General features: G+C 35.7%; 2 protein-coding genes across 7 annotated transcripts; one reads left to right on the top strand and one right to left on the bottom strand.

Moving 5' to 3' along the window:
- Positions 1 to 605: 605 nt before the first annotated feature.
- Positions 606 to 8,759, bottom strand: LOC122395915 (kinesin-like protein KIN-7O). 3 transcript variants are annotated; one of them, XM_043393834.1, is made up of 8 exons: positions 8,510 to 8,752; positions 7,777 to 8,011; positions 7,469 to 7,700; positions 4,036 to 7,389; positions 1,648 to 3,855; positions 1,403 to 1,573; positions 958 to 1,338; positions 606 to 736 (listed from the first exon to the last, which is right to left on the bottom strand). In XM_043393834.1, exons 1-7 carry the CDS (start codon positions 8,661 to 8,663, stop codon positions 1,210 to 1,212), a joined length of 6,483 nt encoding a protein of 2,160 aa, XP_043249769.1. In that variant the 5' UTR covers positions 8,664 to 8,752; the 3' UTR covers positions 606 to 736; positions 958 to 1,209. The 3 variants fall into 3 exon arrangements, with proteins under 3 accessions (XP_043249769.1, XP_043249768.1, XP_043249767.1); XM_043393833.1 differs by having other exon boundaries at positions 1,648 to 7,389; positions 8,646 to 8,759; XM_043393832.1 differs by having other exon boundaries at positions 1,648 to 7,389.
- Positions 8,760 to 9,129: 370 nt separating this feature from the next.
- LOC122395916 (integrator complex subunit 1) lies at positions 9,130 to 16,633 on the top strand. Of its 4 annotated transcripts, none has more exons than XM_043393836.1 (14): positions 9,130 to 9,286; positions 9,469 to 9,651; positions 9,727 to 10,208; positions 10,295 to 11,581; positions 11,672 to 11,847; positions 11,923 to 12,075; positions 12,147 to 12,824; positions 12,905 to 14,695; positions 14,779 to 15,093; positions 15,173 to 15,635; positions 15,704 to 15,828; positions 15,890 to 16,080; positions 16,173 to 16,445; positions 16,518 to 16,633. In XM_043393836.1, exons 2-14 carry the CDS (start codon positions 9,486 to 9,488, stop codon positions 16,631 to 16,633), a joined length of 6,216 nt encoding a protein of 2,071 aa, XP_043249771.1. In that variant the 5' UTR covers positions 9,130 to 9,286; positions 9,469 to 9,485. The 4 variants fall into 4 exon arrangements, with proteins under 4 accessions (XP_043249771.1, XP_043249770.1, XP_043249772.1 ...); XM_043393835.1 differs by having other exon boundaries at positions 9,130 to 9,358; XM_043393837.1 differs by having other exon boundaries at positions 9,130 to 9,396.
- Positions 16,634 to 16,636: the final 3 nt, after the last annotated feature.

Below are 16,636 nucleotides of genomic sequence, written 5' to 3'. Positions count from 1 at the left end.
CTTAGCGTTTAACGGAGTGGTGGGGGAAGCAGACATATCTTAAAACATTCCTAATATTTTAAAAGATGATATCAAAAGATCCCTCGTTAATTTCTTTCATAAGTCATTTAATATCGTAACTTGAACCGCGAAATTAGAAATGTAATTTATATACGTTTAAGAAATAATATGTCTTTCAATTCTTCCTAACATTTATTATTCACATTCGTACAGATATCTAAAAATTTCGGCACTAATTACTCAAGTATGTAGATTGGAATGAGTTTTATTAATTTTATAAATCATAATTAAACAATTTTCGTAACTTAAATATAAACTCGAAAGAACAATTAATACATGGCACGTATCATTATGTATCAATATTTACAGTTATGTGAATGTTTTTCAGTATCACAATTACTTATTTTCTTGTAGCCACCTTCAACGTCATAATATATATAAAAGTTAATTACACTGTTTTTTACACTATCGTAAGAAAGTACAAAAATATAAGTTCTTGAAAATATAAATATCTTAATTTCACTACTATTTACATCATCTTAGCTTAGAAGAAGGAATGAAAGAATATAATACTTGAACGACGGCACCTTACGTCTAACAATACTTCGTGTCAATAATATACATTTTAGCAGAATATTTGGAAGACATTCATTACTATTTGTTGTGTATGTTTCTTCCATATTCCAAAAGCTTCTTAAGCTTCAATGAATTAGCTGGAACAGTTTTTTTCATTGCCCTGTAGGAAACATTGAACGTGATAATAGGTAAATCTAGGAAGTACCAACATTTTTGACAATGTAACAAAACAAAAGAAGTAACAGTTAAATACGGGAATATGTGTTTTAAACGTAACATGCACAAATATGTGAATTCTTGAAAATCATATAAACAATTAAGTAATAACAGACATAATTTCCTACATATAAGAAAACTACATTTTAACAATTGATAGCTTACGTTTGAGATTGAATGCTTTATATGTTGGTATATAAAGTATATAAACTGTCACTGGTTATAAAAAGCAAAAGTACAGTTTTCTTATCTGATATCATCAACTAATAACATCAATTTGCAACTCGTTGCGTATGTAGACAAATAATTTATAGAAACTACATTTGAAATATGACCAAAAAAAGTGTTCCTTTTAGTTTTACATCCTTCTTCGAATTGAACTTCTTGGTGAAGTGTGTCATTAAATTACATCATTGATTAAATTTGGCATGTGTCCTCCAATTCCTTTACTTTATCTTCCAATTCTTTTATTCGTCTGCATCGTGAACGGCATATATCTTTTATTAATTCCTTTTCTTTTTCCAATTTCATTACTTTTGCATGATCCTACGGTAATATTGTTGTAATTAATATCAATGAAGATCAGTGTATATTTTGTATTTTCTCTTACATTAACTGCCCCGTTAGCGGTACTGGAATGTAGCACAGAATTATTACGTATCGTCTGACAAGCTTGATCTCTTCTGTTTATCCGCCATTTCCTACACGTATCGCATTCCCATGCGTTAATATCATACATAGCCCTTTTAAGTTTCCCAATCTCAGAACGAAGTTCTGCATTCTATAAAAATAAAAATTTACGTATGCAATCAATTGTATCCAATAGGAAGTAAAAGACATTTTTATTATACGTACTTTTTGCCGGAATGAGAGCAGAAGTTCTTCCAGCTCCTTACATTTCTGTTGGTAAGGAAAGTTTTCGCTTTGGATTTGAATCTCCAATGTTGCAATTTGCCCATTTTTCGTCACCAGCTCTAATTCTAATTCTTGAATCCTTTTCCTGAATACTTGGTACATTTCTTCGTTTTCATTGATGTCCGTCTCGAACATCACATTTTCTATTTGTCTCTTTTGGTTAAATACTTCGGTTCTACTTTGCCTTCTTCTGTTCATTTCAAAAGCTGGGCTAGTAGATCTAGAACCACTGCTGTTGCTTTTTGACTCCAGCTTGATCTCGTATTCGTTCAGTTTCGTTTGTAATTCCAAATTCTCTTTTCTCAACGCAAGGCAAACTTTGTCATTGTGCAATTTTATATCTTCTAATTGCTTCATGTCAATCTGTGGTCTTGCTATAAATGTTTCAAGTTGATCCTGAAGTTTTTTGTTTTCCTTTTTGAGAATTTCCAGTTTCTCCTCCAATTCGTTTACCAATTTATTTTCTATTTGATGAACATACAACTTCTCCTTTAGGTTTGTGATTTCTAGATCGCGTTCACGTACAATTACAATATGGTCTTCTAATTGTTTATCAAGTTCTTCGTTTTTTATAGCTAAAGCCTTTATCCGATCGACATAATCTATAATCTCTTTGTCTCTTTGATTGATTAACAATTTGTTGCCTTCTAATTCCAGAGCAAGTTTATTTTTCTCTTGAACAAGAGCATCGTATTTACTATCTTCGTTAAATAAGCATGGAATACTTTGTCTGGATTTATACGACGATAACGTTTTTTTTATCTCAGCATTTTCTTGAGACAACGTTTCGTATTGTCCCTTCAAATTAACCAATTCTTTTAAAATTTTATTTTTATTATCCTGAAGCTCGGTTATACGATTACTGGCTCCTTCTAAATTGTTTTGCAACCTTTTGTTTAAATCTCTTAAATCATCCATCTCTGCTTCCGCTTTCATTTTACTCGTACTATTTCTAATTTTTTTTTCCAACTTTGCATTCACATGTTGCAACTCTTCATATTTTTCTTTTATACCATCTAGCTCCTCCACCAATGCTATGTTCTTATTATTTAATTCGTGCAACTGCTTATTCAACTCGACATTTTGTATTTCCTCGGAATTCAATTTATCTTTAATTATTTCGATCTGTTTCTCATTTTCCATTTTCAATTCCTGTATCTCTTCCTTGTATCGATTTATGTTTGTTTTCCATTCCTTAACTTGGTCCTTCAACAATTCATAATCTGGTATGATAGTTTCATATTTGGCTTTATATTCCGAGAGCATATCGCACTTGCTTTTGAGAAGTGCCGTGATTTTTTCAATTTGCGTTGCCTTTTGTTCCGATTCGCGGTTCACTTCGTTGTAAGCCTCCGTAAGTTTTTCAAGCTCAGTGGTTAATCGATGTATAGTTTGATTATTTATTTTCAATTCGGACGCGTTTGCTTCTATGATATTCTTCAATTGTTTATGATTTGCTTCGAGGCCTTCGACGTTACTCTTCAATTCCATATTTTTTGTCTTATAAGATTCTATACTGGAAGCAAGATCCTCTATTTTCTTTTCGTATACCGTTTTCTCAGATTTTATTTTCGACTGGAGTTCTATTTCCTTCTTTTTAAAAGCATCCTGCGCTTCCTTTTCCCGTTTTTGGACAACGGTATTTGCTTTTTCTTGTCGCGCTTTGCTCTGTTTATCAAATTCGCCTTGCAAATTGTTGAAGTCAATTTCAAGCGTTTGTATTTTTTCCCTGAGCGATTCTTTCTCGTAGTCGCTCTCCTTCAAACGACGTTCCAACTGATAAATATTGTCCTGCTGTTGTTTGTGGGTTTTCTCGTGTTTTGTTAAATCCATTTGTAATTTTTCATTTTCTATTTCTAACTCGTTGCTCCATAACACGGCACGTTTCTCTCCATCCGCGCTTTGTCGTTTCTCATCCTCTAGTTTCTCTTTGTCCTTCTCAAACGATTCCCTCATAGCTTTAACTATCTCTTTTTCTTTCGAAATCAGAGAATGTAAAAAGATTATGAAAATGTCATTTGCAGTCTTATTTAAAAAATCCACGGAATTCACTTTATATTTTAGCGATTTCAATTCCGTGATCATCGATTCCTTAACAGTGTTCAATTCTTCCGTCAGCTTTTTATTATCGTTAATTAAAGTTTTCTCCTTATCGAACAAACACGCATTTTTGCTTCCTATTTTACTAAAGTTCGATTCAATGTCTCGAAGCTTCGCAAGGTCTTGTGTTAAATTATAGTTTTCTTCAACATGCTTGTTTAACGTTTCCTTCATTTTGCTTAATTTAAGCTCAGATTCAGCGGTATATTCTTCAAAATTCTTTGTTACAGACTCTAGTTCGTTTTTATATTTAATCACCAAATTATCTTTAAAATCGGTCAATTGAATTTCAAGTTCTTGCAATTCCTGCTTCAATGTCGCCTTTTCATTTTCGCTTTCTTGCAAAAGATTTTCCAGCTGAGAAACTTTCCCTTGAAGTTCTTTGTACAGATTTTCTTGCTTCGTTAAATCCGTTTGAAGCTTTTCTACATCCGATTCTAATTCCTTAGCGCACAATATCGCGCGTTGTTCTGCCTCTGAACCTTCTTTCCCCTCTTTTTCTAATTCTTCGTATTGTTTACCCAATAATTCTACTTCATTTTTGTGTTTATCTTCAATTGTCTTTGTACAAACATCCAACTCATCCCTCTGATTCGTAATTAAGTCTAATTCGTCCTTTAATGACGAAATACATTTATTTAAATCGTCAATCGTATGATGTAACTCAACAATGAGGATATCCTTATTTTGCTTTTCACTCTTCAATTCTTCCACTTCTACTTCCAGTGTTAATTTCTCGCTTTGTATTATTTTTTCTTTTTCAGAATACTGTTTAATTTCCTTGCTCATGTTTGATAATTCATTTTCAAGAATATTCGTCTTTTCCGTGGCTGTGGCCACTGCCATTTCAGTGTTCGACACTTTTTGTTGTAGCTCCTCGTTCATGCCGTTAAGCATCTTTATTTGGTCCAGCAGGCTCGTCTTTTCCATTTTGAATTTATTAAGCAAATACTGACATTTTATATTATTCTTTTTCAACACATCTATATCTTCTCTCAGTTGGTCAATACTGTTTTCAATTTGTTCAATCCTAGTTGTAGTTTTAACCGTGTTCTTCTTTGGTTTAGTGTCATCCACTTCATCATGGAGTTTTTCAAACTCGTCGCACTTTTCTTTATATAGAATTGATAGTTTGTCGCGGTCATCTTTCAGCGTTTGTAATTCGTTGTTCAAGTGTTGAACTTTCTCCTCCACAAAGCTCACATTCAACCCATCCGTAAAGCTGGCATTTAAAGATCCATCAACGTAACTTAAATTCAATTCTTGATTGACTTTCATTTTCAGCAGCTCGGTGTCCGCGCATTTTAGGTCGAACTTTCTTTGTAAATCTTCCAATTTTAGAGTCAAAGATTTTGCTTCGAGTTTAAAAACCCTACGACTTTCGTTCAAATTTTTTAAATGCGCGCACTGATTGCAAGATGAGAACTTCAAGTCGCTTAATTTTGTGTTTAGACGAGTCAGATGATTTATCTCGTCCTGTAACGTTAGAACTTTGTTTGCCAGTACTTCGCGGCTCTCTTCCTGTAACATTTCCTTCGCAGTTTCGTCTACTTTCGTAGTGTCATCGAGCACGGTAGACAAATACGATGCGTTATTACTTAACTTTTCATTACGTGAATTATCGAAATTCTCGATAGTCTCCAATAAAGTATTAGAAAATTTTACATTTTCATCCGTTAACATTGTTACCTTATCCTTCAGTTCCATAATTTCACCTTTTAAAAGCCTATTCTCCGTTCGTAATTGCTCTATGTCATTTTCATCAAAATCCGTAGTCTGCGTTAGAGATATTTTATTTTTCAGAGTATTACATTGTTCTCTTAACTTGTCGTTCTCTTCGATCTTATCCATCAAGTCGGTAGAAAGTTCACTGTTTTCTATCACTAAGTATTCATTCTTCTCTGTAAGCAATTGAACTTTATCCTTGTAAATGCATTCATGGTCGTACAGAAGCGACTTACTTTCTTTAATGCTTTCAAGCTCCTTATTTTTTTCTGCTATAATCACTGATAATTCGATATTTTCCGACTTCAATAATTCAAGTTTATTTTGACATTGAAGCAATTCCTCGTCGTTATGTTTCTCTAGTATTTTCAAACGGGCAGATTTTAACTGGTCGTTCAAATGTATTAGATCACTTTCTAAATTAATTTTTTCATTTGTAACTTTCGAGATACGCGCGTGAAGTTCGTCGATCATTATTTGAAGATTTATTTCAGCTTGTTTTGAACGCTCTTTTTCTACACACAATTTACTTGACATTTCCATATTTTCGTTCGTCAATAAATAAATAGTTTTCTGTAACTTTTCTACATCCTGTTTCAAACCTTGAATGTCATTCTTTATTTCATCCAGTTCTTGAATCTTTAGTTCAAGACCTTCTTCCAGCTTAGCTTTCTCTTCCTCCAACTGTAACATTACATTTGAAGAATATTCGTTGACTTCATTATCCTTGGAATTAAACAAGTCAGACTGTTTTGCTGCTTGGCCCCCCTGGTTCTTTGCGCCACAATGATATTCTTCGCAAATTAATTGTTTCTCCAAGGTTGTAAATTCACGAAGTTCCATAAGATCTTTGGTCAGTTCACTGATACATCCACGCAACGTATTCTTTGGCGTTGTAGGCGAACCTTGATTGCTTGAAGTTTGTACATACGTATCCTGTTTCTCTGGCGTTACGGAGAGACCGCTGTTTTTTGATTTTACAGTTACCACGCTATTTATATATTTAATACATTTCTCCTTGTTTTTATTACCATTTTCTTTGATCTCGTAATCTGTTTCGCATTCGATCAAGTCTAATTCAAAGTCAGCAAACGGTGTCTGAAGTGTCTGATTTATGACATCGACCAATTGCGAGTTGTTCTTGCTATGTGGTTTCTCGGGCGACGCTTCTTTTATCGTTGGCAAACCACTTTTAGTTTGAAACACAGGCAGATATTGTTTGAACATTCCAGGATTACACCGGTACTGCTTCCTTCTAGATTTACATTTAAATTGTTCCGTACGATTCGCGTTATATCCAGAAACAATTTGAGTTTTTAGCAACTTTATACGTTCTTCTAGTACATGATTAATTTGATATTTCTCTTGCAATCTAGGCTCTATATTTTCACGTTCTACGGATGAGTTTCCATTCCTTATTCTCTGAAGTTCCGTTTCAAGTTTAATCAACTGTTTTGCATAACGCATTAAGAGCGATGCATCGGAGACGACTTCATTTTTTTGTGGCTTATTTTTAACGTTCTTGGCTCGAGACGCAAACGACAGAGTTTCATGTGTTTCTTCTAAAGCAACAGCAGTTACTGTACATATTATTGCTGTCAAAGAATTACCACCTAATGATTGCTGCAGCAGTTCTGTTAATTTGCTTTCGCGATAATTAATATTTCTTTGGTCATTTTGTATTTCACTTAGCTGCATAATTACTGACACTAAGGTGAAAAGGGATGTGTCCATTTGTTGTCCTTCGATAGCGTCTATTCCACATGTTCTTTTGAAACCAGCCAAGTCTACTAAATTCAATTGTGATACTAGTACAACATTTTGAGAGTCATCATCAACACTTTGACTTTCAATTGTCTAAAAAAGATACAGTCCTATTATATTAAAATACAGAGTCAAGATTTAATGTATAAAGTGTCCTGTGCAATAATCTTACAATTTGAAATATATTATGGCTACTAATATATTCATTACTATCAGCTCTTTTTATCTTTTGGTTTTGAATTCCTTTTTTCATTATAGATAGCATGCTATCAGAGGTGTTCACAATTTCTTCTTTAGAATCAATAATTATTCGATCACTATCATCTTTGTGTAATTTTAAGTCAAGTCCATTTTTATTCAGAAGATCATTTATTGTTTCATTATAAATTTCTACATACGATACCCTGAAAAATATAAATATTTTTAAGTTTGTATTAATAAGTACATTAAGTTTTGTTAGTGATATTAATGAATAAAAACCTTAACAAAAATTCACGTCCAATAGTATTAGAAACTGCCTTAAATATGTATTGAATACTAAGTGGTATTATTCCTGGTTCTTCCAAAGTACCTATCATTGTATGTGTTTTACCAGAATCAACTTGACCATAACAAAATACTGTTCCATTAAAACCTTTTATAGCAGCATCAATAATAGGTTTTACAATACTGTCAAATACATTAGAATTGGTTCTATCCATATCAAAAGTATGATCTATAAAAATGAAACATCAAAATTAACCATATCATAGATTATATAACAGTATAGTTGTATAAGAATTGTTATAATATTAAAATGTGTTTTAATGATGGTACTTCTTAAAAACAGTTGATATACTAGAGTGATTTATTTATGTTAATACAATATTACTATGTTAAGTAATAAATTTGTTTACGATATTGGAATCTAATGAAAACGTATGTTGCCAATAATACAGTAAATTTATCGCTAATTGATATTTATCTATAGCCTCGCGAATGTTAATATTATTCAAAGAATTAGGAAACTCACTTTCGACATGGCATAATATAATATGGCACGAAACAATTGCTTTCTGGTCAAACGACGATTATTCGCAAAGGATATTGAACGTTCAATCGTTTAATTTACGTTTTGGCATATGATAAAGCCGATCAGTAGGTTAGATTTCGTTGCAATAAAATGTTTAAGAGGCAAAAAAGCCAGTGTCGCGTTACGATTATTAACACGTACCGAAATTAAATTCATTATTTCCCGGCTTAGCCGTCACCGGATCTACAGAAACAATGGAATTTCCTCGTACAATCCATTGTGTTGACGATGTTTTGTCACCCTCCTGTTCGACCAAAGGTTTAAATTTAATTCCCACCTGGACACTGTTCGACATTTCTTCTCTAGCGAAATTTTGAACGAAGCAGCGTAGAACTTATAACAATTAGCCACTTCGTTCTTGAATCAATTTGTACGTCTCTCAACTTTCATCGCATGCCGTCCGACATATCGTAACTGCCATTTGAAATGACGACTGTCTCGACCAATATTTAAATTTAAATTTTCAGCGACGCGATTGGCTCGTTTAGGCATGGTTAAACGAGTACGTGATCGGAATGGGAATATTTACTAGTAATCTATGCTCGTGGTGCATCTATGTCAACGCTTCTCGAAATCATCATTAGAGGGCTAAATACTTCAACCAGTTCTCACAAGGCTTTTATAATGAACGGAATCTAGTAACTTGTATAACTTGAATAATCCCCTGACAATCGATTATCGAGTTCGCTTTATCGAATTTTCAAGGAAACAGTATCGATAACGATGTCTGCTACTGTTGTCGAATGATACGTTATGTTTGTAGCACATTAATTTGTTGATATAGAGAAATATCGTTGCTTATACATTTTCATTTACAGTACATCAGTTTACAAAAGTTATGTCATCAGCGATGTATAATGTTGGAAACACTTTCTGGAAGAGCGCTTTCTGGAAATCGATAATATAAATGTTGAATAGGTTAGCGCACTGTAGAAATCATTCCTAGCAGAGTGTAATATGTTGTAACACTTGCCTATGAATATTTTTTTGGTAAAGAGTATAAGTCTGAGACCGAAATTACCATATTTGTATGCGTATTTTATGTATGAAATTAAGAGCTAGAATAGTTATTAATTTATGTATTTTACTTAAAAATTTAGAAAGTATAAGTACTATAATGGATCGTGGCAAGGCAGGAATTGGGAGAGGTGCAAAAAATAAGATCGCTCAACATCCTTCTGACTTGTTTGCTCTTGGTTCCAAAGGCTCACGTAATGAAAGTTCCGATGTTAAAAGACCAGGTGTTATTCATCCTAAACCAAGTAGTAGTTCTTCAACTTCTGGTAAATAGAGTGCTGATAATGTCTTTGCCTTTGATGTAGTTAGTTTTTCTAATTTTAATTTATGTAAAATTGCAGGTAATGAGAGAAAAAAAGAAGCACCATCGGGATCACTTCAATCTTTTCAATATATTCCACAAAAGAAACCTAAGCTTCCGACGCATGTTACTCATCAACGACCACCTTTCTCCAGTGCTGAGGCTTGGGAACTGGTAGCCATAGATAGTGACCCAGCTGATTTTGTTCCAATGGTTTTGGAAGCCAATGATAATGACGAGGGTGATAAAGTTATAGGCATTATTTGCGGTGCCATCAAAACCCTTAAGAATCAAAAATGGAAGCCCGATGCATTGGTTTATATGGGATTATTATACTTAGCAAAAATTCGTCCATCTATTTTTTCAAACGATTGTATATTACATGCACTCTCGTCATTGCTGAAAAGAGATCAAGCATATAATTATAAAGCCAAAGGAAACCCATTGGTTCCTGTACTCGCAGCTAATTTATTAATGAAAGGATTTCATGACAAGAGAAATTGGCCCGAAATTTTTGTAAAGGTTGTTAATACATATATTATATTAACATTTACTTTGGTTACATTTAACATTGAATTAAAAATTAATTTCTACTTTTGCTTTTATAGCTGTACATTGAGGATGCTTTAGGTGAGAGAGTATGGGTCGATCACGAAGAATGCAAAGGTTTTGTCGATAATATTTTAACGGGATTTAACACGCGTCATCCACCGAAAAGTGTTTTACAGCCAGAACTGTCTGTTCTGACACCACGCGATTGTCACAGTCCATCTACCGTGGACGACGAAGATCCTGGCTCTTCGTCCGTGCAGTTTCCTGGAGATAAAGAAAAAATCGAATTCCCTGTGACTCCTAGATACACTCATTGTACAGAGAATATAGAATTTATTGTACTCGAGGCTATAAAAGAGCAGTTAAATAGGCGGCAACCAGAGTCAATTACTAAGAATTTTTTAAGGCTACTGTCTGCGGCTTGTGGTCTTGTAGAAATCAGAAATATTGCTGTACCGCGATTAGAAATGCTGCACAATCCTAAACTGATGAGACCTGCTCAAGAATTGCTAAGCTACATTTGCTACAATTGCACTTCTCATACACAAAGGGATGTCGAAGTTATAAGTCAATTAGTGAAGATGAGATTAAAAACTAAAGCCGTGATCAATCTGTATCTGAATGGTGTGAAGGAGCTTATCGGATTGCATCCCGAAAACCTCTCCACTATTTTGAAGCATACGATTTATAATGAATTGTCGAACGCACGAAATCCAAACAATATGCCCATGCTAGGCGTGATGTTCCAAACTTTACCGGAACAATCCGCCAAATTACTCGCAGAAATATTTCAAGACTTACTAATGAACCGTGAAGATTATCTCAGACCCCTCCGTGCCTTGCTCCGAGAGATAGTACGCGTATGCCGCCACGACATTAATTTAATTACTTTTGCGCGTACATTGATGGCCGAAAGACAAGATATCGCGCAACAGTTACTAAATTTTGAATTCAAAGAGCGAGTATTCATCTCTATTGCAGATCTATTATGCCTGTGTATGCTATTAGCCATCAGTCCACAAGTTAAGGAGGCTGCTGCTCTGGCGCAAAGAGGCGATAAAAAGGACATAAGCGTGTTACATCAATTTCAGAACATGGTAGCGACAATACAGTTTGAAACAGTATTGTGGTTACAAAATTTAGCACCGCAAATGTACGGCATCGGTAAAAATGAACTCCTCCATGCTTTGCATAAAATTCTAATGCTCGAATCTCCGGAGCAGTATTACAAACTGGACAATTGGCCTCCTGAGTCGGACAGAGTATTTTATTTACGTCTTGTTTCTGATGTTCCTCTGTTGCAGAGCACGCTGTTGAGGCTGTTATTAATTGGTTACTCAAAAGTGAGTTTAGAAAATAGCGAATTGAGTTCTCTTTTTTCGTATAAAAATACCAAGAAGTGCTTAAGAAAGACATTGAATCTTGTGTTTTAGGATAACGGTATTACTCATTCGGAAACGTTAGATTTGGTGGATCAGTTAATAAGACGAGCGGCGGCCAATTCGACGGAAAGCTTCCCGACCTTACAGGCGGATAAATTAGACATAATTGAACTTATTTTCAATCTCTGCATCTATCAGCCACCTGGAACTATAAACATACCATCTAGGTATTTCGAAATACTCGTAATATTATAAATTTGTTTAATTTCTATATTTGTTATTACTCGTTTCTTCTTATTAAGTTATGTACCACCGACTTTGGCGATATCAAATCTTTATTGGAAAGGATGGATAATGTTATTAATACTAGCTGCTCACAATCCGTCTGCCATTGGTGCTGTCGCGTGGAAGCGATATCCTATTTTACGAACTCTTATGGAAATGTGTATTACCAAGTAGGTTTGAATTTAAAATTTTTTTTAATGCATTGGACATACAGTGAATTTATTTTATTATCATATCGTAGCCACTTCTCGTACCCTCCGCCGACGATGGCGTTACCAGAGATCATAGAACAAGAACGTTCAAAAGAATTGCAAGTCGAAGCTATCGAGAAACAAGAAATACTCGAATACGAGTCACACTTAGCCGCTGCATCGACAAGGATACAAATATCCGAACAGAACAGTTTGTTGTTGTCGCAATTAATCACTATGGAACCGACCGGTATCGCTAGAAGGCCGCCTCCAGCGGTGTTGGAACAAATACAATCGTTAAACGTGTCCCATAGATTGGGGCACTTATTATGTCGGTCTCGGAAACCAGACTTCTTGTTAGATATAATACAAAGGCAGCAGCAAAGTTCGTCTCAAAGTATGCCTTGGTTGGCGGATCTTGTACAAAATAGCGAAGGATCTCTTAGTCAATTACCTGTACAATGTCTTTGTGAATTTTTATTATCCACCAGTACTCAGGCGGTGGAGAAGCAACCTAGACAACAACAATTGCTAGCACATTTGCAAATGTTGTTAACCGATCCTGACCAAGATCGACAACATGCTTACGAGGTGTTGGAATACTTCTTAAGAAGACTGAGTAGCCAGCAAACTAATAGTCGTCTTCAAGCGATTACTGGCCTAAAAATGGTTCTTGGATCGATACCCACTGACGAAGAACCTATGGATATAGACGGAGAAAACGAGAAGTAATTCGATAAATTCATCTTTTACGAAACTATTTTTGCTCGAAAGCTAAAGCAACTCTCTTTTCTTTTTTTTTTTGCAGAGAAGTTTGGCTTATTCGTAAGCTACCGACCATACCTCATTTCTTATCGGTACGATCTTTGGTTTCTACTGCTCTTCGTGGTGCATGCCAAGTCGAGAACAATCCGGATCTCGTACACGCTTACATATCATACCTCGCTGCTCATACCACCGATGACGAGCTACCGGAATTGACCGATCTGGCCAATGAGATATCTCAGCTAGTGGTCGAGCGGAGCACGATTATAGCAGCGATTTTACCACAATCGGACTGCGACAATCCGCAAGCCAAGCAAACTTTACACGCCTTTATGGCGATTTTTTGCAATTACTTGGAGAAAGCTCGATCCCCAAGAGGGGAAGAATACACATGGTCCGAGAGTCAAGATCAGATATTGGTACAGTGGAGTACAGGCGAAGAGTGCACTATGCACATTCTAGTTGTTCACGCTATGATTATTCTTTTAACGTACGACTCGTCCGACGATGATGTGCTGTTTAACGTTCTGCTTGAAACGTGGTTTCCGTTGAATGCAGAACCACCGAAAGCTTTTCTGGTTGATACCAGCGAGGAAGCTTTACTCATACCGGATTGGTTGAAATTAAGAATGATCAGGAGCAACGTGCCACGATTAGTGGACGCAGCTCTCAAAGACCTGGAACCGCAACAGTTGGTTCTTTTTATACAGAGCTTCGGTATTCCTGTACCCTCGATGAGCAAATTACTTCATACTTTGGATGCTGGGGTGCAAATCGATCCGGATTCGGTCGGCGAAGCGGTGCTTGATAAGACTTACATGGCGCAATTGGTTGAAGTTCAACATAGAAGAGGAGCTACGGGAGGGCTAGTTTTCGTGCAAGTTTTAGAACTGATGGAGCCACAGTTACCGGATGAAAATCCTGTGACTATCGGACAACTACAGGAACCGTTACCACCTAGTGCAATGGTTCAAAAACAATCTGTCATACAATGTTCCGTTAAAACGGACGTTCCTCATTTGATCAACAGATTATTCATCGAAAATATACCGATGAATCAAAAGATGGACGCGTATCGTCGATTGCACAAAACTCTGGCGAAAGACTTGCAGAAATCTGCGAAAGAAAGTGGCGCTGTTGTATTAGCGATACAACACATATGTAGCGTTTTGAGCTCGATGCAAGTGAAACAATTTTTAGCATCGCTCGTTCACATGCCGCAGTATTCATGCACCCTGATGCGGATAATATTGTTACCTCTGAAGAAGTCATCCACCTCGAAACAGGTGGTTGAATTGGCACGTAATATGTGTTTAAACTTGATACAATTGATAGGCGATGTCAAAGCACCAATCCTTTCGATTTTAAGAGACTTTGCAAACGTGCAATTGACAAAAACGCCAAAGAGCATGGAGTTGACGATGTTAATGCAAAATCGAGACCCTGGATCTATCTTGGAAAGTACAGATCCTGTTACTCTAGAACCAGTAGGTCGCAAGTTGTTAGACATTTGTCATAAGCAGCAAAAGAACGATATCCTTATAGAAGCAATGGCACGACTGTTGGTGAATGATAGTAATGAAGGCGTTCGAAAACCACGAACAGGCTTGCTGATAGACTGGTTAGCTTCTGTAGAACCGGAATTAATCGGCACATGCCCCAATCTACAAATGAAACTTCTGTTCGGAAAAACGAAGATACAAATGATGGTCGACAATAATGTCGTGAGCTCGCACTCATTTAGGCCCTATTTGTTGACTTTATTAACGCACAGGGCAAGTTGGGCAACCTTGTATAAATGTGTTGGGCATCTGTTAGATAAATGCGACGATGGGTAAGGAATATTGCCCAGTACTCGTTGTAATGTCAATGTTCAAAAAGATGGGCTACAAATTTAATGAAATGTTATGTTTATAGATACGATCCAACTGCTGTTATAGATTTTTTGTGGGCGTTAACATGCAATCCAAAACTTTGGCAAGGCAGAGACAAATTCACACCGAAACATTACGTCCCAGAAAATATTTTACTTTTGTATGAAAAACAGTTATTGACGCTTGTGGCATATATAGTCGCGGAGGCTGTTATCATATGCAATTGTCAAAGCAGAAACACCGCACTCGCTCGTATGGATTCTCGTCTTGACTTATTATTACATTGCGTGTCTACGGATGATCGTTTGGTATCCAGCGTCGTACGATATTTGGCTGATCGTATGATGAATGATTCAGAGTAAATATATACCGTACTATGATCTTTCCCCTTTAAGATAAGATGCGTTTTTCTAACGTTTCTGTGTTTTAATTTTTAGCGTGGATTCTGATATGGTACACCAGTTTTTATTACACATGTATATGAAGATACCAAAAGTGATCTGTTATTTAGACACTTTCCAAACTAAAAAATTTGTTGGAGGAGCAAAAATTACAGAATGGACGGGATCCGTGTTAGATTGTATGAGCCATTCTTTATTAACGGCTTTAGCAGCGACGCCAAGACAAAAATCGTGGAACTCCAAGTCTCAGGATTTTGAGTTATGCGCCAGAAAAATGGCTGCTGTACATCCAATATTAGTGTTACGGCAACTTCCGATGTTAGCGTCGTCGTTGATGGGAAGATGTTATTTGGAGTTCAGTCAATTTCGATCGGGGCATCATTTAAATCTTTTTGTACAAGTAATGGGACTGTTGGAGTTGTTACAGCCACATTTGTTTAGCGAGGAGCATCAAGCTGCTTTGGAAGACACATTAGAAAATTACTTTCAATGTTTCCAGGTTTGCCATAAAAATGTTGATGAATAATAATTCAATTTCAGTGAATTAAACATTTATTATATTTCTAGAATTATGGACCGATAAAAGATCTTATACCGCTCTTAAATAGATTCATTACATTACTGCAAGCGTATATTTCTTATGATCCGCAACGGGCATTAAAGTATTTGCAAAAACATGCTCAAATCCTTCAGTAAGTAATGCCTTTGATTTCTTTTAGCGAGTTTCAAACATTAGCTTACACTTACATATAGTGAATTGCAGATGCACTATCCAAATCTAGTTACACTGAGATCACTTGTATCAGGCATTCCAATGCCAAGAGAAGGTGAGGATGTAGAAGAAGTTTTAATTACTGTACCACCTACCCCACCTCCTTCAGAATCCATTATTCCACAGCATTGGCCGTCGTTGTTAACTACTTTATCCAAGCTGCAAGGTGAAGGTATGCATATGCAATGTATCTTAGTTTCAATTAAACAATTCAACAACGTCAATAGAGAAATCTTACAATTAGTATTACAATATTATTTTCAGACGTGTTTAGTTCTCTTCAGGAAATAGAACATCTATCATCTCGAAAACCCTCAGTTTTGGAATCCATAACAGACAATATAGCAGAATTACTTGTATCCCCACAAAGTAATATAAGGTCTCTTGCTCATGTTCTATTAGCGAGGGCACTGAAGCATCGTCCTGCATCGAATGCAAATATATTATCTGCATTCCAAAGGTGCCTGGACAGTCCTAGAGCCGATATTCTAATGTCGGCTTTAGAAAAATTGCCGGACATCGTATTGTGTATGCAAGGCAAGCTATTTCTCCGCTTAGTATTATCTCATTTGATAAATGCACTCTTTGAAAATATGTATTTTGTTACAGAGCATGCTTTACCATTGATGCAAAAAGTGTTTGAATTAGGGGTAAATTCCAATGTGAATACTACACCATATATAAATAGAACCATTGCTCTGTTAAATACACAGCAAGGTTGTTAATAT

This window comes from Colletes gigas, unplaced genomic scaffold (assembly GCF_013123115.1).
Source record: "Colletes gigas isolate AHSC1104 unplaced genomic scaffold, ASM1312311v1 Colletes_gigas_Sc00006, whole genome shotgun sequence".
NCBI lineage: Eukaryota > Metazoa > Arthropoda > Insecta > Hymenoptera > Colletidae > Colletes > Colletes gigas.
The sequence above is the reverse complement of the archived record's forward strand: the minus strand, read 5'-3'. Positions and strand labels throughout refer to the sequence as shown.